The sequence below is a fragment of the Neofelis nebulosa genome, chromosome 8, assembly GCF_028018385.1.
Source record: "Neofelis nebulosa isolate mNeoNeb1 chromosome 8, mNeoNeb1.pri, whole genome shotgun sequence".
In the NCBI taxonomy this organism is placed as follows: domain Eukaryota; kingdom Metazoa; phylum Chordata; class Mammalia; order Carnivora; family Felidae; genus Neofelis; species Neofelis nebulosa.
Genome location: NC_080789.1, coordinates 30,647,790 through 30,671,773, shown reverse-complemented (window position 1 = coordinate 30,671,773; position 23,984 = coordinate 30,647,790). Strand labels below are relative to the sequence as shown.

The 23,984-nt window shown below is 40.7% G+C and overlaps 1 protein-coding gene across 5 annotated transcripts in view; it reads right to left on the bottom strand.

The window, feature by feature from the left end:
* POC1B (POC1 centriolar protein B) overlaps positions 1-23,984 on the bottom strand; it is a 96,617-nt gene that overhangs the window by 47,382 nt on the left and 25,251 nt on the right. For all 5 annotated transcript variants that reach the window (XR_009265479.1, XM_058741831.1, XM_058741829.1 and 2 more), the window contains 6 exons: positions 22,657-22,836; positions 5,156-5,263; positions 4,905-5,020; positions 3,366-3,499; positions 1,127-1,195; positions 267-419 (listed from right to left, as the gene is read on the bottom strand). Coding sequence is in view for 4 of the 5 variants with exons in the window: in XM_058741831.1 (XP_058597814.1) it covers positions 267-419; positions 1,127-1,195; positions 3,366-3,499; positions 4,905-5,020; positions 5,156-5,263; positions 22,657-22,836 (760 nt within the window). In the remaining variant the exon portion in view is untranslated. The remainder of the gene's footprint in view (positions 1-266; positions 420-1,126; positions 1,196-3,365; positions 3,500-4,904; positions 5,021-5,155; positions 5,264-22,656; positions 22,837-23,984) is intronic.

The following is a 23,984-nucleotide window of genomic DNA, read 5'->3' as shown; positions in this document are numbered from 1 at the left end:
TCACCGGCCTTACGTTTGATTTCTCATTTCCTACTATTATTGACACAATTTTTAAGCTTTATTTCTAGGCTTTCAAGAAGCAAATACGAGAGGCTTCAGCAGTATTACACGCCATCACCATTTATAGTGTTATTGTATCCGTCAACATAATTGTTTCTCAAAGTGATGTTTTAAGGCCTAACGTTTTACAGAATGAAGTCTAGTTGACCCAAAGCCCCAAAATGTACACTTACAAACAGTAGAACAAATATGGGCAAAGTACTCACTTCAACAGTCTCAATTTTTCCTTCATGGGGATGTGGTGTTCTTGGGTATATATCAACAAGATGTGGTGATGAATCAAAATGTAATCTTTTGAGATTTCTTTTAATAATGTCTTTACAATTCAAGCCATCAAAATTAGTCCTCCATAATAAGACCTTTAAAAAATTAGTATGTTGGCAGTTATCCACTTGCACGTAAAAGCACCAGAACTGATTTTTATTTTTACAAAAACCAATATACATAATTGTCCCTTATAATAGGAGAGCTAGATGTATATTTCAACAATGCTATTTTTTTTCAATATTATTTGTCAAGTGTGGAAGGGAAAGATTTAGCACTTGGAATTGCCCTCATGCCCAATTTGAAATTCATACTAAGAAACAACTTACTACTTTAAATTCCCTTTTATTTTTTCAAAGTTCAAAATCATGCTTTTGGCTTGATAGTCCACCTTATTCAATAAATCTGCCTATGTATGACTTTGGGTCATACATAGGCAAAAATGCAAATTTGCTACATTAATTTATATTTACCATCCTCTGAGGAGCTTAACATTTGAAGAACAAGATGTAGAGATAAAAGATGAGGCAGAGTTCAAGTGGAAGTGCCACACCAGTATTGGGAATTCAGTGAGTTACACATATAGTTGTGTCCAGATGAGCTGCTGTTTGAGTTCCAGAAAGTACCAGAACTGGCACTATTTCAGCCGGGAGACAGCAGACTTCCTGGCATTAAGTTAAAATATAAACTCATTGATAATCCTCTTAACATATACAACAGAGCTGATTGTAAAAACCTTAGCTGAGGTCTTGGATTCCTTTTCCCTAACCAAATCAGAGAAGGAGCTGAAAGATTTACAAACCTGTGCATCTGCACCTCCGGAACTAAATAGGTCTCCACCTTTTGAAAATGAAACAGTAAAGACAGGTCCCTAAAAAAATAAAGGGAGATTTTTTTTTTTTTTTTAAGCACTTGGTATTGTTTTCTTATGTCCAGGAAGACTATTCATTTTTCATCCTATTCTATATAGACTATTTATGCAATAAGTCTGATAGAACATATCCAGTTGTTGGTAACTAATGTAGGCAGAGTGAAGATTTCAAAGCACCAACCCAATTATATTTGAACACATATAAATGATACTTGATTTACAAAGCAATACTAATAAAAATATGCAATACACGTTTTTCCCTTTAAAGAAAAGCTTGTACATGTGTAAGTTAACAAGAATGTCTCTGTGGTTAAGTCTCCAACTCTTGATTTCAGCTCAGGTCCTGATCTCATGGTTCGTGAGTTTGAGCCCCACACCGGGCTCTGTGCAGACAGCACAAGGCCTGCTTGGGAGAATCCCTGCCTGTCTCTCTGTCTGTGTCTCTCTCTCTTTTAAAAAATAAATAAATAAAAATTAAAAAAAAAAAAAAAAAAAAAGACTTTCTGGCTTTGGACTCTTTACTCAGAATAACAAATCACTGGCAAAAACCGAATGACAAGTCTGTAGGGAAGACGAACAAAGCCCCTTCCTGACCACCACAGGCTTCACTGAGTTCTCTCTTCACATGGGCGATAGTGAGTCACTGAAAGTTTTGCCAGCAGGACACAGACAGGAGGAGAGCTGTGACTGTTGAACACTGAGGTCACGATTGTGAGAATGATGAATTGGACTGAGAATGAATGGTTGGAGCCAGTTAAGAAATTACTGCAATTACCTAGGTGAGAGGTAGTGAGAACCTGAAATTAAGCCAGGACTCTGGAGTTGGACAAGTCACAAGATGTCCAAGGACATTAAAAACAAACAGAGGATACTAATGCTTTTTCTATATAAGAAAAATTTGGGGAAACCATCTTGTATTTTTCAAGTAGATCATCACACAGACTTAGGTTATTATAGCCTCATAAATATCTTTAGACTGAAAAATTCCATCGTGTGCAGTGTTTTCCTCCTAAAATATTTTGCTTATCTTTTTTTCTATTATTCTGTACTTCTTCCATGGATATTTTGATCCTTGACCACTTCTATTGGTTGTTTCTTCAATCTAAATCCATGGATACACATATATCTGAGCTGGTTAGTGTCTATTTCGGATTTGCTCTAACACAGCTGCAGGACAAATGATAAAGCAAAGCAGGAAGCCAGGCAGGATACATGAAGGCAGAAAGAAGTCCTTCTCCCCTAGACCACAAAGCCTATTCTATTTCTGGAGATAAACAGCTTATAATTGGTTAAAAGGAAGTACCTAGGACATCTTTAAAAAAAAGAGAGAGAATGCAGGATGCATTCTAAAAAAACTTAGAGAAGTTTGTATATTTACCCAGAAAGGAGGAATACTTTATACACTTAAGTAGAGTTTTTATTTAGTGCATTATATGCTGGTGAGTGTGTGTGCGCGCGCACGCGCGTGTATCACTGAACAGGCTCAATAAATAGCAAGCCTCTTCCCCACAGGATTCTAAATCAGTTGAAAAATAAGACACAGGAATATCATCTTCCTTACTGGTAAGGGCTTTAAAGAGAAAATGTGGCTCTTTATCTGTGGGTAAATGGGCTTTCTAGAACTGAATCCCAGTATGAGTCAGATGTGAGTACCCAGTCATAGGCAAGACCGGACAAGGGCAAGCCTGCCCACAAGAAATAGCAGAGAAAAACACTGAAGACAGACTCCCAAGAGTAGAAGGCACTGGGCTCTACTCATGGAATTTCTCCTTCTAAACTCACCAGTGAGATTAGTGACAAGGAGGGAGAGGGTGTGAGAGGCTCAGTGTCAGAGCTGTGGAACAGCCTCCACATGAGGGGAACGACCAGAGTAAGGAAAAGGCTTATCCACCGCCATTTGACCAGTCAAACCTATGCTACATACTGAGGAAGACAGCAGTGGGGGATTAATTTCACAGCCATTGAAAGACACACTGATTTTGACAAGAATTACAATAAATAATATTTCTAAGAGTTGCTTCCAGTGGATAAAAACCAAGTCCTGAAAGCAAACATTTTTTGTGATACCAACAACATGTGCCACACTTGGAAAGATAATAAAGACATAAAAAATGGATCAACACTTTAAAATATACATAATTTAAAAAGCACAAATCTTAGTGTCAAATACCGTATGTCCTTGAAGTGTGTATATAAGTCTTCCTTCTAAGAGATCCAGAATCTTAAGTGTGCCATCTGAAGACGCAGTGATGAGATAGTTACCCGAAGGATGGAATGACACACAATTAACTCCACCGCTGTGAACTGATTTACAGAAAACAAAAGCAAAACGTTCAGAGAACAATTGTCAGTTCTAAAGATGTTCTCTTGCCCTATTAGCAATATTAGGCTGGAAACAACAATCAATCAGAGACAATGTCTCCACAACACCAAAATTCCATGTAGCTCACTAAAACAAGTAAGTAGTTTGCCATCATACAGCTTAAACTTCCAGCTAATGAGACAGAATAGCTTTAAAAGTGAAAGTGTGACATGGAAAGATGATCTCGTTAACCATGTAACTCTAAACTCTTCAGATACATTACCCATATAACGTAGCCAACAATTGATCACCACCAGCTCACATAAGATATACAACCTAGGGGCACCTGGGTGGCGCAGTCGGTTAAGCGTCCGACTTCAGCCAGGTCACGATCTCGCGGTCCGTGAGTTCGAGCCCCGCGTCAGGCTCTGGCCTGATGGCTCGGAGCCTGGAGCCTGTTTCCGATTCTGTGTCTCCCTCTCTCTCTGCCCCTCCCCCGTTCATGCTATGTCTCTCTCTGTCCCAAAAATAAATAAAAAACGTTGAAAAAAAATTTAAAAAAAAAAAAAAAAAAAAAAGATATACAACCTAGCCTTAAATCAAATTTCATAGCCAATTAGTGGCTTGAGGCTCAGGAATGAAGAGTATGGAAGTACATTTGTAGGAGCCCATGGTCTTGCCAGCTTGTCCGAGAATTCATTTCTGGACACCATCCTTCCAACAGGAGGCAGTACGACACAGCCATCAGAAGGCTGTTCTTCTGAGTACTTTGTAAACAGAAGGCCCCAAGCTAGTTCCAACAATTATTTTAGCACGTTACTTACCCTCCTTAACCCTTAATTTCCTTATCTTTAAAATGGGGACAATAATAATAATACTCCTGAGGGCTGTTGTAAGGATTTAACACAGTATCTGCCACATGGTAAGTATTATACTTATTTTAAAAGGAAAATGTGGATTTAATAGAAATCCAATAAAAAAGAAACAAGAAATCAATTCATTTCTCTTCTAGCTTCAATGCACAGCCACGGCAGGATGTTGTTTTCCACCAATTATAACACCTATTTGTGCCCCTAGAACTCCTTCTGACTCAGAATTCAGAGTCCAATTCTACCCCCGACCTCTCACGTAATGCAGACAACCAACGTGTGAACAGCTTTCAGTAACTTCTTTAACCGCCCCGGCATCATTTTTAAGGTCCCTCCACCTCTCTCTCCACTCTGACATCCACACCAGCTTCTCAGACCACGCTGTTGATGCAACTAATTGTCCTCTAGTCAAATCAAAGGCAGCCCGTGACCCTGTCTGAGAGAGCCACACCCCACTGAGAAGCATAGGCTGCGGGTTGAAGAGTTTCCTGGAGTAGGCCAGGCAGCACCTGGACTCTGTTGTCATGGAAACTGTTACCTTGATAATGCTGGAGCAATTTGTTTACTCTTATATCCCAGATTTTCACGGTATGATCAGAACCTGCTGAAGCTATGCATGTACCAGTAGGGTTAAAACCCACAAAATTTGCAAACCTAGAAGGAAAGAATAAGATAGTGTAATATTTTGATTTCTTCACCTTTATTTCCTTATTTGAACTTAATAATTAAATGCCTCTTTAGCAAACTAACCCATATAACCACATAAATGCCCAAAGAGAATGGACTTACCCTACAGAATCTGAGAAGTTATTAACACACTGCTTATTTGTGGTATCCCAAATTTTAATAGTTTTATCTTCACTACATGATACAATCAGCCTTCCATCAGGTGAAAATCTGGAAAGCACAAGAAGATTATCTTTGTGAAAGGCTCCTGACAATCACCCCCACCCCGTATACACACACACACACACACACACACACACACACACACTCCCACACACACATGTCAGGCTGTACATACATTAAATACCAGAGACCACTGCTAGCACACCATGCAGCAAAGTCATATCCTACAACCATCTTTCCAAGTAAAAATAAGCATAACAAATTATAAGCACAATGACAGACCGTTAAAAAAAAAATCAAAATATACTATATAGACCAGCCAATTTTCTTTTTTCCTTTTCTTACTTTAGTTAAATGATTTAGTTTTATAGCACTTGTTCTAGGTCTTTGATTCAACTTTGCCCTCCTCCTAAGCCAAGTACCTTGTTGTTGTTGTTTTTGTAAGTATTCTTTTTTCAAAAAATATTTATTTTTGAGAGAGAGAGAGAGAGAGTGGGGAGGGGCAGGGAGAGAGAAGGAGACACAGAAGCTGAAGCGGGCTCCAGGCTCTGAGTCAGCATAGAGCCCAATGAGAAGCTCGAACCCGAGACCACGACCTGAGTCAAAGTCACACGCTCAACCAACTGAGCCACCCAGGTGGCCCATAAGTATTTTTTGTCTCTTTCTTCTATTTTTGTCATTTTCTGGTCTTATCCATGTGACCTAAGAGAGCCTTTACTACTCATCCCACTAACCCTGTACTGAAGCTCTTCAGAAGAAACAGATTGGCATGTTGAGAATTAAAATTAAATGATACTACCAACAAAAGCATCAACCCCCCAAGCCTGTAGTTTCCTGGACCTTGGGAGGCCCTAAATCTCCAGTGGATAGCTCATTTATACAGAACTGAAGGTCCTGATTCATGGACACACCTATCATCCACATGTCTCATTAAAAACAAATGAGTGCATTCTCAGACATTTCCTCTACTGTTTTTATGCACTCTCTTCCTTTAAGAATCTTTCCAAAGTTCGTTCTTTTTCCCCTAAGTGGTAGGAGAAAAACAGAAGAGTAGAAGACCAAGAAAAAAAAAACTGAAAAATTTTAGACCAAAAACTATGAATAGTTTTTTATTATTAATATTTTAGTAATAACAACAAAAAATGACAGACTTAGGTCACAGACCAATTATGTTTCATTTTTATTTGTACTTTCCCTCTATGCCCAGATTACTATAAAGGTCATCAGTTAAGGGTGTGGATTATAATTGAAGGGGGTGTTTCGTGTTCTCTCACTCCTCTCCTCCCTCTCTGTTCTTAAGGCTAACCTAAAAATAATTCTTCCTGACAGAAACTTTGAATCTGTCATTTATGGATTTACCATATAAAAAAAGGGACATAGGAACGTAATTAAGTTCTTTGTGAAATAATCTTTTAAATTCAGGCAAGTAACCTTGCAAGAAAATGTCTTCCGAGCTGGGTAGTTCAGTTTGATTTTATAATAACATAGTATGTTATTAATCTTTTCCTCCAGAAAATATGTGAGAAAGATTAACATATGAAGGACAGTATTATAGAGAGGCTTCAAGTAGATGAAGCGTATGTTATACAGACCGGGGAAGAAAAACCTGCTCAGTATCCTCATGAAAATATAATAATACATAGTAATGCAACTAATACACAGAATCAAACTGTTTCTTTTTTTTTTTAATTTTTTTTAAAGTTTTATTTATTTTTGAGACAGGGAGAGACAGAGCATGAACAGGGGAGGGTCAGAGAGAGGGAGACACAGAATCTGAAACAGGCTCCAGGCTCTGAGCTGTCAGTACAGAGCCCCGACGAACACACGGACCATGAGATCATGACCTGAGCCGAAGTCGGATGCTTGACCGACTGAGCCACCCAGGCGCCCCTCATTGATGTTTCTTAATGTTATCTTTTTTTAATGTTTATTTATTTTGAGAGAGAAAGAGAGTGAGAGCATTAGTGTGGGGAGGGGGAGAGAGAAGGAGAGAGAGAGAAAATCCCAAGCAGTCTCTGCACTGTCAGCACAAAGCCCAACATGGGGCTTGATCCCACGAACTGTGAGATCGTGACCTGAGCTGAAATCGAGAGTCAGACATTTAACCCCCTGAGTCACACAGGTGCCCCAACAAGTTATCTTTTAGAAATCACTTAATGTGAGTATTTTAAATAAGTATTTCTAAGAGATTACTTGATCCTTACATTTTAAGAAGGCCATGATAAAAGAAATGTTTAATATAAAGATGAAGTGATCAAATTAAAAACAAAGTATAAAAATACTCAACTTCGACATTATCGGCCAAATACCACCACCTCCATTATCATCATTATCCTGCCTACATTTATTGAGCACACATGTCCGAGAGTGGTTCTTAACACATTACCTATAACAACTTGTTTAATCCTCAAAATAATCCTACTCAACAGGTGCTACTGGTAGCCTCATTTCACAGGTGAATAAACCAAGGCACATAAAGGGATCGATAAACTGCCAGAGTCACACAGCAGGAAGATTTGAACCAGGCAGTCTGGTTCCACAGCCAAACCTCTCAGTCACTCTGCTTAAGTCCCTGACAGAAAGGCAACTTTCTTCAACTGGCTAAATTATTTACAGCACGGAAGTTCAGTGTGGCTTCTGGGTAACCACAGAAAGTTCTAAAGTGGAGGGAAACCATGAGGCAGGGCTCTTAGGAGGCCAGGTGACTGGGCTCTACCTGACAGGCTAACCACTAGACTATCCTTTAATAAAAACCAGCCTCTGCTGCCATACATTGTCAGTGTCCTTGGGGAGTTTATGGGGGAACATATTCATTCATTCAAATATTTTATACCTCCAAAACCAGGCACTGGGCCCTGTCCTGGGTAACTGGAATACAGTGGTGAATGAGACTGGTAAGATCCCTGCCTTCATGACATTTGCACTCTAGGAAGGGCACACAGCAGCATTTTAGATAGTGCTAAGAAAAGAGTTTGAAACAAAAAGGTGCCAATTTGTCAACAGAAGTTCCACGAAAGCAACAGGATTTTTAAAAAACTTGTGAATAAAGGGGGTATCTTGGCCGGCTAGAAATTCATCCTGAGCAGGAAGGGCTATTGCCCCGGAGAACTTCTAGGTACTAAAGAAATGAAGGGGATGCAAAAGTCAAATAAGTGGAGGGAAAGGAGGGGAAGAACCTGTGAGGGGTGGGGTGGGGGGTGTTCTACCCCAGCTCAACATGACCAAAGGGGGACCGGAGATTAAGGCTGTCCCCCTCCTCCGGACACCACATTATAATGCCTGCATATGTTCTCTATATACGTGTTTTGTTTTGTTTTGTTTTGTTTTGTCTTCTGGGGGGGTTGCCTTGGGAAGGGTTATAAGTGAGGCTGGTGGTTTGTATCTTCTCTTCTCTCCTTTTATTTTAAATTAGATACATCAAAAATAGGTTGGCACCAATAAAAGAGGCTTCTCTTTGCCCTGACTTCGGTCAGTAAAGGACAGTCCTTTCCTTTGTCAGGGCTTAAGCAACATCTAACTGGGTTATCAATTTTAAGAGTGTTAAGAGGATATAAAATTTCTACTGAGACATCACCAGATTTCTAACTCTCTAATTCAGCATCACTCGACTACCTTTTAAAACTTCCAGAAAGTGTGTCATAGAGACAGACATTATATTAGTCAATAGTGACTGGCAGATGAGCAGACAGGAACTGTCTGTAAGGCATCTGGGAAGTTAATTGAACCACTGTTCAATCTCTTAAATATACTGGTACTTATTTGAGAGAATCAGGGAACTACTGAACTTCTTTCTAGAAAAACTGGTTCACAGGTCATTGAGAATAGCCCTGTGGCATAACAGGAGTTCTTTAACTTGGAATCTATGGAGTTCCTGCAACTGTATGTAAAATTGTATTACCATATGCACAGCCATAGAGCTATTCACATATTAGAGAGCCAAAGGGGTCCATGAACCATGAGAAGTTTCAAAGTGCTTTCATAAGAAACCAAAAACTTCCTTTGGAAATCTCTTATCATTGGAATAAATGTTCTATAAAAAAAACATTTCCAGCCCTTGGGCTTCTGACACCAAACAGAGTAGGCACTGTTCCATGTCTACTGAGAAATACATAATTAGTAATTGGACTTTGAAGCCAGCAGCTATTCAATAGGAGGGGGAAGCAGTAAAAAATAGTGGAAATAGACTGCCCAGTCAGTACACGGTCCTGAATTCTAGGGCCAATTCTGCAACTGTCCGGCTATGTAACCCTGTGAAATTCAAAACCACACTGGCCACTGTTTTCTATTTGTATAATGAGGGTGTTTGGACTGCATTCAGAGCTAAACTTTCATAGACTCATTAAAAAAATATATTGGCAGTCTCAGAGTTTGCTTTGGTGGGATTCTGTGTTTACACACTGAAGGTGAAGTTCAAGGCAATAAGCAAAACATTTATACTCTTTTAAGTGTTGGTCAGCATCAGAAGAGACCCCATCTGTTAATTGCAGTAACAGGATTCATTCCTACAGCTGCTGAGAGACAGAAAGCAGATGAAAGAGATATAAAAAGATTTAAGTATGCCATGAAACATGTTAATTATTTGTTGGGTCATTTACCATTTATATGCCCAGACTTCTCTCCTGGGATCTCCACCCATAAGTGTAACTGCCTACTGGGCGTCTCCTCTTGGATATCCTGCAGGCACCTCCAACTCTGAGCTTGTCCAAATCTGAACTCATCGTCTTCCTCCCTAAACTGTCCTTCTCCAGTGTTCCGTTTCTCAGCAAATAGTCCCTCAGGCCAGAAGCCTAGGAGTCATGCTTTGTGCCTCTTCCTCCTCTACACCTCCACACTCCACACATCAGTTCCTGTCTCTTCAAACCACAGTGGGAACCAATGTCTTCTATCCTCCACAAGCAACAAAAGTGGAGCAATCTTTAAACATTGAATCCCATTTCTCTGATTAAAACCCTTTGATGATTTTGCATTTCCCTTGGTGAAAAGCCTAGCATCCTTACCACTGCTTAGCAGGTCCTTGGGGTCTGCCCTCCGGTCCCTTTATCACCCTACTCTTCCTGGCACACACCCCTCTTCTCTCAGGTCCTTGCTCCTGCCTCGGGCATTTCCTCATGTGCTGTTCCCTGCGCCTCAAATGCTGCCCCCTACTCTTTATCTAGTTTAAAATACATAAGAAGATTTTACTCATCCTGCAAGTCTCTGCTCAGTGTCACTTCCTCAGGAAGGCTTCCAGACTGCCACCCCCTGACCCCCAGTAGGTTAGTTCCTCAGCATGTGGTCTTAGAGTAGCTCTGGTTCATACTTAGGTCATCCTTGCAATCAAGCATTCTGTTTACTTCCCCAACACATGTAAGCTCCAAGAAGACAGAAACCATGTCTGTCTTGTTCACTGTTGCATCCCCAGACACCGTGCATGGCACGGAGTAGGTACCTAGGAAACATTTAAGACAGTTAAAAAATTTGTTTAAGATATTTGGGTCTAAATATTAGAGCCAATGAAAGCTGCTGTTTAAAAGCTACAGTTTGTTACACAGCATGAATATACCTAATGACATCTAACTGTATGTTTTAAAATGGTTAAAATGGTAAGGTCGATTATATACATACATACACACATACATATATGTATTATATGTATATATCTCTTGCCACTACAAAGAAAAATCTCTGCAATTCAGATGGTCAAAGATCACTTGTAACACTACAACAACTGAAAATTAAAGGTAGACTTTTCCCCTAAAAATTAATCCTGGAAGAGCAATAATGTTGGACAAGTTGGCTCAATAGCCTCTACTTATTTTTGATTGAGGACACTATAAAAAAGCACACATTATCCAAGAATATACATTATTTTTAAAAATACAGGGCTATAATAATTTTACCTATTAGAAAATTTCTTTGCCACTAAAAAAAGATAACATATATATAATGATCAATGTTTTCTTCATTAGTCATTAAAGAAAAATTTAATGGTAAAAAAAGGAAAGTACAGTAAGTAAAAAAACAGTCCATAGTGCCATCACTCAAAATCACACTTAACCATTGTACGTATGACAGGTACTTTATCTTTTATATTATAATCCAGAGTTCTGAATTTTGCTCCCCACCCCAACATGAACATTTTCATGTCATTACTTGCATATACTCTCCTTTTAATGGCTACATAATAGTATAAATTTTTTGAAATAGTTTTCTTTATTTGGAAAATTGGTTCTTTCCAATATCTCACCATTATAAATTATACTGAAAGCAATACCTCTGAATTCAAAGCTTTTTCTTTTGCATACAAAAGGGTATTTAGAATACATTTCCAGTTGTGAAGTCACTGCACCAAAGACATCTGATATAGTTTGCAAATTGATTTCTAAAAAGACTATACTAATTTATATTTTAAAAGCATGAATATATTTTCCAATAGACAGCATATCTTAAAAATATTTCTGTGAATTAAAATGTATCATCATAAACGACACTACTCCAAAGAACATAGCTAGTTATTCATCACCTCCTACACAAATAGGCACCATCTCTATGCCACAGAGAATAGGTCGAGGCTCCAAGAACAAACTTATGGTAAGTACTAAGCACAGACAGACACAGAATTTTAATTACTTAAGTCCACGGTGTATGTTTAAAATTCAAATACTAAAGGGAAAAACAATTGCTCTGCTAACCCTCTACATTCATTTCAATACACTGCTCATATATCAGGAGGAAGAGTAGTATCACTTGAACAATTTTTAATGTTTAGTTGTTTAATTCATCTACAAATTTGGTAAATGTATGGTATGCAATAGAAATCCCACTTATATTTTTCCAAACAGAAATCCAGTTGTTTTAACTTTATATTAAACAGTCCATCCAGTTCCCCACTGATTGGAAATATCATCTATCATAAAACATACATGGGTATGCTTCTAGTCTTTCTATGACCTTTTTTTCCTAATATTATACAATTATCACCATATTTTAATTTCTATAATTTTATTTTATTTAAGTTTATTTATTTATTTATTTTGAGAGAGAGAGGGAGAGAGAAAGAGTGCATGCATGTGCACAAGGAGGCGGGGCGGGCAGAGAGAGGGAGCGACAGTATCCCAAACAGACTCCACACTGCCAACACAGAGCCCAATACACGGTTCGAACTCACAAACCAGGAGATCATGACTTGAGCCAAGATCAAGAGTCAGATGCCCAACCGACTGAGTCACTCAGGCACCCCTAATTTCTATAATTTTATACTGTGGTCTGACAGCTGGGTTGACAAGTTTCTTCTTATTCTCTTTCTTGTCATTTTTTTTGTTGGCTATTCTTACACGTTTAACTCACCCATGTGAATTCCGAAATTGGCTTGGTAGGCTCCAATAAATTCCTTTGACAGAAGTTTTAGACAGAGGGATTAATGGTTATCAGACTTATTCTCCTATGATAAACAATCATACAACTGGGCAAAATATATGAAGCAACTGTTTTTAGGCACCAGAGAAGAGACAGCACACGGTTGTGAATCGTGAGAGGCAGATAACGCATACGAGGTGAACACCAAACCTATCCCAGATTTCTACCCGGGAGTATTTTCCAAACCATGGTACAAAGACATAGAGCCCAAGGAGACAGCAGCAGTCCAACTGAGCAGAGGAAACAAAAATCAGAATGCAGAACTGGGCTAAAGGGCTGGAAGTTTGAAGACAGGGTGTGAGAGAGGAGCTATGAAGAGCAGAAACCAAAAAAAATCTGCCTCTGAGGCCCCTTGAGTTTGGTCAAAAACAAAGCTGCTAATGCTCTGGGCAAAAAGGCTTGGCAGAGAACAACCACTGGAGACTATGAGCTGAACAAAGATGCCAGAGGTTACATAGAACTGAGAGATGTTCAAGTTCTGGGCAGATTTTGCGGAATGCTTCAGACATTTGGTGGCAGCCCCAGAAAGGCCACTAGTACTATAGCCCAAGTGTCAAGGCTACTCTAAAACAGTCTAAATCCAAACCTCAAGAGAATCTAGTTGAGCCATCAAAGAGTTAAGTGCTTACCAGAACAAAACTCAACACTTTTTAGAGATGATAGAGTACTTTATGTTCTCAAACACTTAGCAATATTTGGGCACACAATTTTATTTTATTATTATTTTTTTAATATGAAATTTAGTGTCAAATTGGTTTCCATACAAGACCCAGTGTTCCTCCCAAAAAGTGGGCACACAATATTTAAAAAAATCACATGATATACAAAAAGCAGAGAATCTTGACCTAGATAGGACATAGATGTTAGAATTAGCAGACAAGAACTTTAAACAATTATTATAAATATGTTTAGGATTTAAAGGAAATGATGGACATAATGAAGAAACAAATGGGGAATCTCATCAGAGAAATGGGTAAGCTTACAGTAGATTAGACATTGCTGGAACAGAAACACCAGGGAAGTTGAAGATAGGCCAATAGAAACTATACAAACTGAAGCGCAAAGAGAAAAAAAATTTGAGAAAATAAGCAAAGCCTCAAAAAACTATGGGATGATATCAAGATTCAACATATGTGAATTTGGAATCCCAGAAAAAGATGAGAAAGAAATGAGGGCAGAAAGATATATGAAGAATAAACAAAAATTTACCAAATGTGATAAAAATATCAATCCTTATATCCACATAGCTCCATAAACCATGAGAAAAATATACAAAACCATAGGTGGGCTCATTACAGTCAGATTGCTATAAAAAAAAAAAAAGGTGCATTACATATAGGAGAATAACAATAAAAATGACTGCTGCCTTCACATGGAAAAAAAAGAAAAAATGCAAAGCAGAAGACAATGAAAGGACATCCCCTAAGTCCTAAAAGAAAAAGTATCCACTAAATTAGAATTCTACATCTCAGCAAAAATATCATTTAAAAAGGATAAACAGGGCATATCAAAAATAGCTATTTCTCATACAAATGATTGTATAAGAATTTTTGGAAAAATTTTTATCATGTTTCTTGTCTGATTCCAAAGGGCCCATGATTGCCCTTTTTTGTAGTGTTTAGTTTCCATATATGAATAAAACTTATTAAAAAAAAAGAAAAAAGGATAAACAGGAGTGCCTGGGCGGCTCAGTTGAGGGTCTTGATTTCAGCTCAGGTCATAATCTCAGAGTTTTGAGATCGAGTCCCACATCAGGCTCTGTACTGGGCATGGAGCCTGCTTAAGAGTCTTTCTCTCCCTAACTTGTGCCCTCCCTCTCTCTCAAGATAAGGTAAGATAAATCAAAATGGATAAACAAAAAGAGAGAATTCATCACCAGGAAACCCACGCTACAAGAAATAGTACCTGAAGTTTTTTAGGTTGAAGGGAAATGATACCAGGTGGAAACTTGGATCTATTTACACAAAAGATTAAAGAGCCCTGGAAAAGTATATGAGGGCAAATATAAAGACTTGTTTCTTATTTAAAAGAAATGAATTGCGAGTTCATACCATATACAGATGTAAAACTGTTAAGAGTTGGGAAATTGGAGATAAATTTTTGTAAGTTCTGACATTAGAACGTTTATAGGTTCTAATATTATACATAAAACTGCACAAATTAATTCAAAAGTAGACTGTGATATATTAAGGATGTAGACTGTAACTCCTAGAGGTTACCACTAAACAAAAACCCAAGACAAAGAGTAAAGCTAAAAAGCCCAAAGAGGAGATAAAATGGGATACTAAGAAATAAGCAATCCAAAAGAAAGGGAGAAAGAAATAAACAAATGGGACAAATAGAAAACACAGAGTAAGATGGTAGACTTAAAACTAAGCATAGGAAGAGTTACATAAATATAAATGGGTTAAGCTCTCCAATTAAAAGGCAGAGATTTTCAGACCCAAGTATTTAGAAATAAAGTTACCCTCTGATAGTTAAATACATGAAGTACAGCCAATGGATAAATAGTAGCTACTTGTGGTAGCAACCCCAAACACTGTGTGCAAATGTGCAAAATGACTTGGGAACACAACCTAATTGATGACTCCAGTAAATCTGTAGAAAGAAAAAAAAAAAATGGAATATGAGGGAGTTAATAGCTGACATGAACTGACACTTTATATTCATTCACTTTAATTTTCACGAAGACTCTATGAGGAAGATACCTCTTTGTACCCATTTTATAGGAGAGCAGACCAAGCAAGGCTCGGAGAGATTGAGTCGTGTTCCCAGGATCACATGCGAGGGAGCTGTACTGCAGGGCACTGCTTCTCTGCTGAATCCAATCAACTGTACTGCAGCACTTGTTACCAGAGAGGAAGCACCGAGCAACCGCCAGAGGCAAGAGTCGTCACTGTGTCTCCTGCTTGGCCTGGGGGAGGGGGCGCCCGACCAGCTGATCATGCAGTTTCCTTGGCAGGTGTGTGCATGTGGCAGAGATGGCCCCATTGCTCTATTCAAATCTGAGAAAACTGTCCATCAAGATTTTGTTTTTTCAACAAACTTTCTTGCTTTCGTTCCAGGGCCCACTGACTCTGTCAGTGAAGGAGGAAGGCCCTGACTGAGACAGACAAACATTCTAGTCCCTTTGAAAGTTAGTGTTGTTGTCATAAATAAATAAATTGGCATCTGGCTTATGTTTCAGACTCTCCTAAGTTTATTAAGCATGACTCAGTGCCCCCTGAGCATTCTCACCTCTGAGTAAAAAGTGAAAATGGGCCTTCAGAACTTTGGAAGAAAGTCCTGAACTGGGCTGACCCTAGCAAGGCTAAGTTCTCACAGGAAGCTGCACAAACACTGCAGACTGTCAACTGGCCTGAGTGGGCCTGAGTGGTCAGTTGGGCCCTCTCAATGCTCCTGTTGTCTAACTACAGTAGCATGAGCCAAGGAAAAAAAGATTACAATAAACACATGAGGACGAATCTCTAAACATGTTGTAGAGCACACATATGGAAAGTTGCCAAGAAGATCAAATCCTTACCCATTCGATTTAACCAAATTATTTATCAAAGAACATTCCTCCAGAGAGACCCCGGAAGAGTTTCTTACTGTTTCACTGATGCCAAACAGTAAGAAAAGAACTGATAAAAACAAAAGAACAGAACCACAAGGCACCAGAGAGATAAAGGCATTCCATTAAGAGTAGGCAAGCTCAGTACAAAATTGTCAATCTGAATAGGGATCGGCCGAAACGGACCAACAGTGAAGCCCCATAAACATTCTCCTTCGTAACATGCATGTACAGTCCTCCTACATTCGATATTAAAAATCCACAGAAATGACTCTTCCTTGAAGAAGCCCCTGGAAAACTCCTACCAAAACTACCTGCACACCCCTCACTGATTCATTCAACCCACATTTTTGCACAACTCCTCTGAGACTTCCCCACCCCATTATGACACTGCAGTGCTTCTCACACCGTCTGACTCTGCCTCACACCCGCCTCATCAGCTCCCTCCCTTCAGAGTCACCTGAGCAGGGATGTCTTCCCTGAGCCGTGTGTGAAAGAGCACCTGCCAACCCCATCACTCTCTACCTTGTGACTCCACAGTATTTTCCTGCAGGGCACATATCACTAGTACATTTTTTAATTGTCTATCTCCCTTTGGTAGAAGGAGCTCCACGAGACTGGGAGTTTTGTTTTGCTTTCTATGGTATCTACAGAATTTCGAACAGGGCCTGTCAAGAGAATACAATCTGAACAAAATACTTACAATTCAAAGTCTAATAGGGAAGAGAGGCCTAAGCAGACAGGACCTCATAAGCAAGACAATTCAGTGGCATAGAGGACTCGTAATAAGTGGGGCCTGGGAGAACCGTAAACACTTCCTGCAAGGAGAGCTGCAGAGCCGCATGGGGAAAGGGGTGGTGGATTCGGGGGCATTCCAGGCACAGCGGGCAGCACTTGGAAAAGGCACAGAACACAGCAGAGCATCACACACAGGAGCTCAGTATAGCTGCAAGAAGGGGATGGGGAAGGGGACAAAGACAAAGTTGTGACAGGAAGGCAGAGCAGACAAGCCAGGGCAAGGAGTCACCAATAGCTTTAACCTGAGGAACAGTACAACCAGATTTGCATTTCACAAAGGTCTCTTTGGAGGCGGCAGGGCGGTGGGGGGGGGGGGGGGTGAGGGTGGGAGAATGGGGCAAATCTGAAGTTAGGAAGACCATTTAGGAGGTTACTGCAAAAGTGTCTACGAGAGCCCCTGATGCCAAAACTAAGACTGTGGCACTGGGGGTGAAGATAAAACAGATGTCTTGAGTGCACATCACTGGATGTGAGAATAACCCCCACTTTTCCCAAACTCTGTTCTGCTATCAAATCTTACAGAAAGTGCCTCTTAAAAAAAAAAAGTGAGAGAGGGGTGCCTGGATGCTCAGTCGGTTAAGTGCCCGACTTCGGCTCAGGTCACGATCTCACAGTTCGTGAGTTTGCGCCCCGCGTCGCACTCTGTGCTGACAGCTCAGAGCCTAGAGCCTGCTTCGGATTCTGTGTCTCCCTCTCTCCCTGCCCCTTCTCTGCTCACACTCTGTCTCTCTTTCTCTCTCTCAAAAATAAATAAACATTAAAAAAAAAATTTTTAAGTGAGAGAATTTTTAAGGCTCATTTCTCACACACACACACACACACACACACACACACACACACACGTACACACACAAACACATGTTAATAAAACCAGGTATAACTGTATCCAGAAACCATACCATGTAATCAGATAGCAATTCTTTCTTTCTCAAGCTCACAGCTCTGCTGTCCCCTGAATCACCACCACTCTCAGGTCAACTGTTAGCCAACGGTGTCCCTCAGTAACCACAGGTTTCAAAAAGCCCAAGGGGCGCCTGGCTGGCTCAGTCGGAAGAATACGAGACTCTTGATCTCAGGGTCATGAGTTCGAGCCCCATATGGGGTGCAGAGATTATTAAAATAAATAAATAAACTAAAAAAAAAAAAAAAGAAGAAGCTTAAAGTAGCAATCTCAGAGGAAAGGCCTGCTGTTCTAACAAGACTCACTAACTCCTGTAGGAGGGAGATGCCCTGTTCTGGATGGCAAGCCTGAGCTGAATGCCCTCTTCTGGGACTGGAGATCAGGCCACACCAGTACCTATACACATACAGAGGGACTGTAGGGGAGGGCTCAGGGAAAGCTCAGGGAATGCTTGGGCACCGTCACCAGAAAACAGAACAGATGCTAAGCAGACAGAAGTGCAGGGTTCCACCACTGTCTTCTCCTCTCTAATTGATGAGAGGTTTAAAACCAAATGCTGGGCCCTTCCCCAGTTCCTAAGTCTCTCCCTAATGTTACTCAGCGGGAGGTAGGGCAGGCTTGTCGCGTCACGCAGTCCTGAACACTGTATTTCTCATCCTCACGACAGTCCAGTTGAGAAGCCTGGTTACCCTCACCTCCCGCTGAGGCTGAGAGCCATGGACTAACTCGCCCGAGGGTAACGATGTGGCAGGCATGTGAATCCTGACCTATCTCACGCCAACCATCTAAAGCAGTCATGCTGTGGGTTGTAAGAGCATTTTACAAAGAGCTCAGGAACGATCATGCTTCTTCCCGATCCCAAGCCCTCCAGTGTCTCCGTGTTACTTGGAGGATGAAGTCCAAAGTCTTTTCAAAACACCCATGGCCCTGAGCCTTCCCCACCTTTCCTCTCCCTCATCCCACTTTACTTCCTGTGCCAGGCAACAGCTGAAAATTTAACATTCCCAGAGCACAAAACATTTTCCCAGGCCACAGAGCTAACTCCTGCTCCTTTCCTCTGTGAGTGGCTGGCCACCAGTCCCCAACTGACGAGACGGCTGCAAGCCTCTTCTTCTCCTGTCCGTTCCTCAGTGCTGGGCCTGCAATGTCCTCCTTGGCGTTTCCTCACACAAGTCCAGTTCAATGCCCCACTGCCCTTACCCCTTGTGCGTCATCTTCCCATAGGAGACATCATTTTATACTTATTTTGTATGTGTTTTGTTTCCATTGAACCATAAAACAGAAAAGCTCCTTGAGGCTAAGACTGCAGTTCTCATTTCTACCTACTTGACACGCAGCACAGATATGTGGTACAAAGCAGGAACAAAAAAAAAACCCAAAACAAAAAAGAATAAAAACTTTTTTTTTTTTTTAATTTTTTTTTTTTTCAACATTTTTTATTTATTTTTGGGACAGAGAGAGACAGAGCATGAACGGGGGAGGGGCAGAGAGAGAGGGAGACACAGAATCGGAAACAGGCTCCAGGCTCCGAGCCATCAGCCCAGAGCCTGACGCGGGGCTCGAACTCACGGACCGCGAGATCGTGACCTGGCTGAAGTCGGACGCTTAACCGACTGCGCCACCCAGGCGCCCAAAAAAGAATAAAAACTTTGAAGGACTGACCAAAAAAAAATAAAAGGAATATTTTGAAGACCAAAATTTTATATTATTGGTGACCTTTTCAACCTTTTATACATTCCTCTGTCTTACAGTAGCAATACCTTTTCTTAGGCATTTTCAAAAAACATTTATTTATTTTTATGTTAAATGTTTAAAAAAACATTTATTTTAAAAAACTGGAGAGCGCAAGCAGGGGAGGGGCATAGAGGATCCGAAGCAGACTCTGCACTGACAGTCTGAGAGCAGTGAGTCCGAAGGGGGTGGGGTGGGGTGGGGCTCAAACTCACAAACCGGGAGATCATGACCTGAGCTGAAGTCAGACGCTCAATCGACTGAGCCACCCAGGCGCCCCTTCTTTAGCATTTATATTATACATACATGCTTCGGTACAAGGACAAGGAATAAAATATCTCCTAGAATCTTCTACAGGAAAAATTTTCTCTTATCTGAACAACTTGTCGGGATTCCTTTTTGTTTAAAAACATGAAGACATGTCAGCCACCATCATTCCATCAATCCCTTGGTTGCAGGAAACTCAGGCTAAGCCTGCCAAATTTGCACTACCCAAGGTGACATGGTTCTACATAGAAATGTCTCTTCATTCCCTCTAGTTGTATGGCATTTATTATAAACCACCTTAAATTATTTCAGGAAGAAAACAGACACATAGGGACCCACTGGATAAATAATGGCTATCATTCAATGGTTTTGCTTTTGATGAGCCACCTGATAAAGGTAACAAAAACCAGTGTCTTTGCCAAACATCTCCAGAGTCAGTCCTAGTGGGGGCTAAATAATGACTCCCAGTACTTGGCCTAGCTTTTTGTGCCTCTGTCTGTTCTCTGGGATTGATCCACTAGATGATAGATCTCTGTGTACATCACTTAATACATAAATACAAGTGATCTGACCAGCCTCTTGGGACCTTCACATATGTCACCTCCTTAGGTGGGAAAAAATTGTCAACTCAAGTTATATAATAGCTTTAAAAACAAAACAAGATTGCGATGTCCAATGAGGATGAGGATGATGGTTAAGATTTGTCTAGTGATTACTCCATGGGAGGCATGATTCTAAATGCTTTATGTATATGTACTCATTTAAATACCATGACAACTTGTGTGGCAGGTTACTATTATCATCAGCCTAATTTTACAGGTAAGAAAACTAAGGCACTGAGAAGTTAGGTAATTTTCCCAAAGGTCACAGAGCTGGTAAGTGCTGGGGCTGGAATTTTAACCTATATATTTAGGTCCCAGGTCCATGTTCTTGACCACACAGCTATAAGGCATATATAGAAATAATACTTTCTGTATTTCTTTTGGCCAGAGTCAAAAGTAGCTGACAACTCTAGAAGAAAAAAACTATTGGCTAAAAGTAGAACCTTTTGTCTTCTTCTTAGACTCACTACCATAGATTATAATCAGCACCTGAACAATAATGTCCCACTAAGAGCATGATGACAGCAGCACGGGACAGAAGGCAAGACAGAGCGAGGCTCCCACTACCACTCCACCACGTCAGAGCTGAAGATGCCTGGCACATTGTTTCATACAGTGTGCACACGGTCGGCTGGCTGCAGCCTGCACAGATTTCCCCCCAGGGACCACGTCGATGCCAGCCCCCTTCTTTTAAGAGCTGTCCTCTCTGTCCACCACCAGAACACATGGTTGGTATGCCCTCTCACCCCTCAGACTGGGATGACTGGTCTCTGTCAGGTGCCTGGCTAACCTGTGACAGCCACAGTATCTTACTCCCTGGTGAAGGGATGGGCACGGGATCCAAGCTGAGAGTTGCCCATAGTTCTTTTCTAACTGGAGGTAGGAGATTTTTCTGTTCAGTCGCAAAGCTATGAGGACTTCGGCTTAGAGCTGGCAGTGACCTCACCACCAGGGCATTTGAGAGAGTAGAGCCGGCATGTAGACAGTCTCTCTCGAGGCCTGCAGCCCCTGGTTCTCTACTCCAAGCTCACCAAACATCAGCCAATTAACAACTTGGAGAGGAGAGAAATAATTTCTTTGGGCTTCTATCACTTTCAAATAGACAAGTTCTAACTTTAACTCTGAAACTCACTTCCTTCAGCTGCAAAACAGGGGAAAAAAACAATAGCCCTAAAAAAAAAATTTTAAACAATAATAATAAAAAAACCCACACAATAGCCCTACTCTCCCAGGGCAGTTCTGATAGGGAATTATTTTAGGTACTTAGGTGGTGTCTCTTGGAAATAGAAAGGGCTCCATGGCTGTTAGTTGACATTCTAACACAATAGTACTTGTCCCAATAGATTGCCAGATTGTGGAGTCACTCTTAGTTCCTCCTTCCCTGTCACATCCAATGTAACAGCAAGTATGTTGGTTGTATCTGCAAATGGCAGGTGGAATCCGACCACTTCTCGAAATCTCCACTGCCAACACCCTGGTCCAAGCTGGATTTGAGCTACTGCACACAGCCTCCTAACGACATCCCCTGCTTCTGCCCTGACTTTGACAGCTTTTCTCCGCACAGCAGTCGGAACTATCGCATTAAAATGTTATTCAGAGAGATGCACATGCTCCAGTGGCATCTCCTGTCGCTCAGAACATCCGTCAGCTGTTCCCGACCCAGCTGCAGCCTCCCTCCCTGGCGCTCCTGTTCCTTCCCCACACTCTCCTCCACACCAGCCTCCTTGCCGGTCTTCAAACAGCCACCAGCTCCCACCCCAGGGCTTCTGTACTGGTTTCCTCTGAGACAGGCCTTTCCCAAACATACGCAAGCCTCACCCCCTGCCCTCTGTTAGATCTTTGCTTAAAGGCCACCTTGTCTTTGTGAGGCAGTTGCTGTTTAAAACTGCAGCCCTCTTCCAATCCAGCTTTTTTTTTCTCCACGGCACTTACCACCATCTGACCTACTGTCTCATTTTCCTATCTGTTTATTATCTAGCTCCCCTTTCTAGAATGGAAGCTCATGACAGTAGGGGGTTTTGACTGTTTTGCTTACTATTATTCCCAGCACGTGGCAGGCACATGACAAATACTTGCTGAATGAAAGAATGAATGAATTTGTCCTTGATCTCCTTTTCTGGGGGTTGGGAGGTAAACACAGACCATAGCAGGAAAAAGAAAATGCAGAAATCTCATTAGGAAAGTTCACACTTACTTGGCACAGCGTACCCAGTGGGTATGTCGGTACAAGGAATACAAGAAACGCTGGCGATACATGTTCCATACTTTGATAGATTTGTCTTCAGAAGCTGTAGCTAGAAACTGGCCATCGGCTGAAAAGTCTATACTTCGAACTGGAGCTGTATGAGCTTTAAATTCAGAGGATTTTCCTCTCCTGGAAATAAACAGGGTAATATTTATAAAACTTGATTTAGGTATAATCAATATCTAATCAGTATACAGTCTTTGAAACATTTAAAACAGTTTAACTCCTGTAAAAGAACTGATGAAAGTATGAAAAGTTTCTTCATCAACCCTCTTTAAAGCTAGTTTTATTCACTGAAGTCACAACTGATACTTAACAAGAAAAGACCCTCATGGTCCCACCCAGAAATGCACTTGGTGTTTTTGTTTTAATTAGAAGGTACAGAAACAGTATTTTGGACAAATCTCTACCATGAATTTTAAGTTCCTGTTGTTCCTCTAGAAATAGCAGTAAACAGTTTAAGAAACCTGCAACCTAGAAAAGCTAAGATCAACTTAGTGAACAGCTCCAAGGAAGTGTTTTCAAACTGGGGTCACGTGGAAGTTGTGTGGACTGGCAGTCTGGGCTGGGAAGGAAGAGACATCCCTTCTGCCATTTCCCCCTTTACAGAACCTCTCTAGGTAATCTCACTCTCTGACTCACCGGAGTTTCCACCTACCAGCAATGAGAACTCAGACCCCTGGGGCATATCCAAGGCCTTGCTCACCCAGGGCCCAATCTTACACCCACAAGCAAAATAAAGGACAAATGGTAACAACCGTATTCCAATTCTCAATACTTTGAAATTTCAGCTGCTGCTGCTGCTTTTTTTTTTTTTTTCTTGGCTAGGATGGGAAAAGGAGAATAGGAAAAGATGGAGAAAATAATGTGTGGCATTTAAGGAGAAACACCAGAAAAAAAAAAAAAAAGTTAAAATAGTCAGGGGCAGGCTAGCAGACACCCTGGAGTTCAAAGGTGGCATCTGGGAAATACTACTTGTGTCAGGACTCCAAAGTTCCCCCAGATACTTCACTTTATACTACATCCACTTAGCAATTTTTTTCTCCATTCAGAAAGTTGTATTTATACATAACTGTTTGAAACACATCAGGCAACAGAATTTGCAGAGCCTGGAAATCATACTCAACCACTCCCCCTTCTCCTCCCACATCCAATAGGTCGACAAAACCGATTTAGTGATAGAAATACTGCTATCACTTGCCAGATATCCTTTCAATTCTTCCTCTTCCACATCAGCTCTGCTTACATTCAGATAGATACACCCTACGTATCCTTTA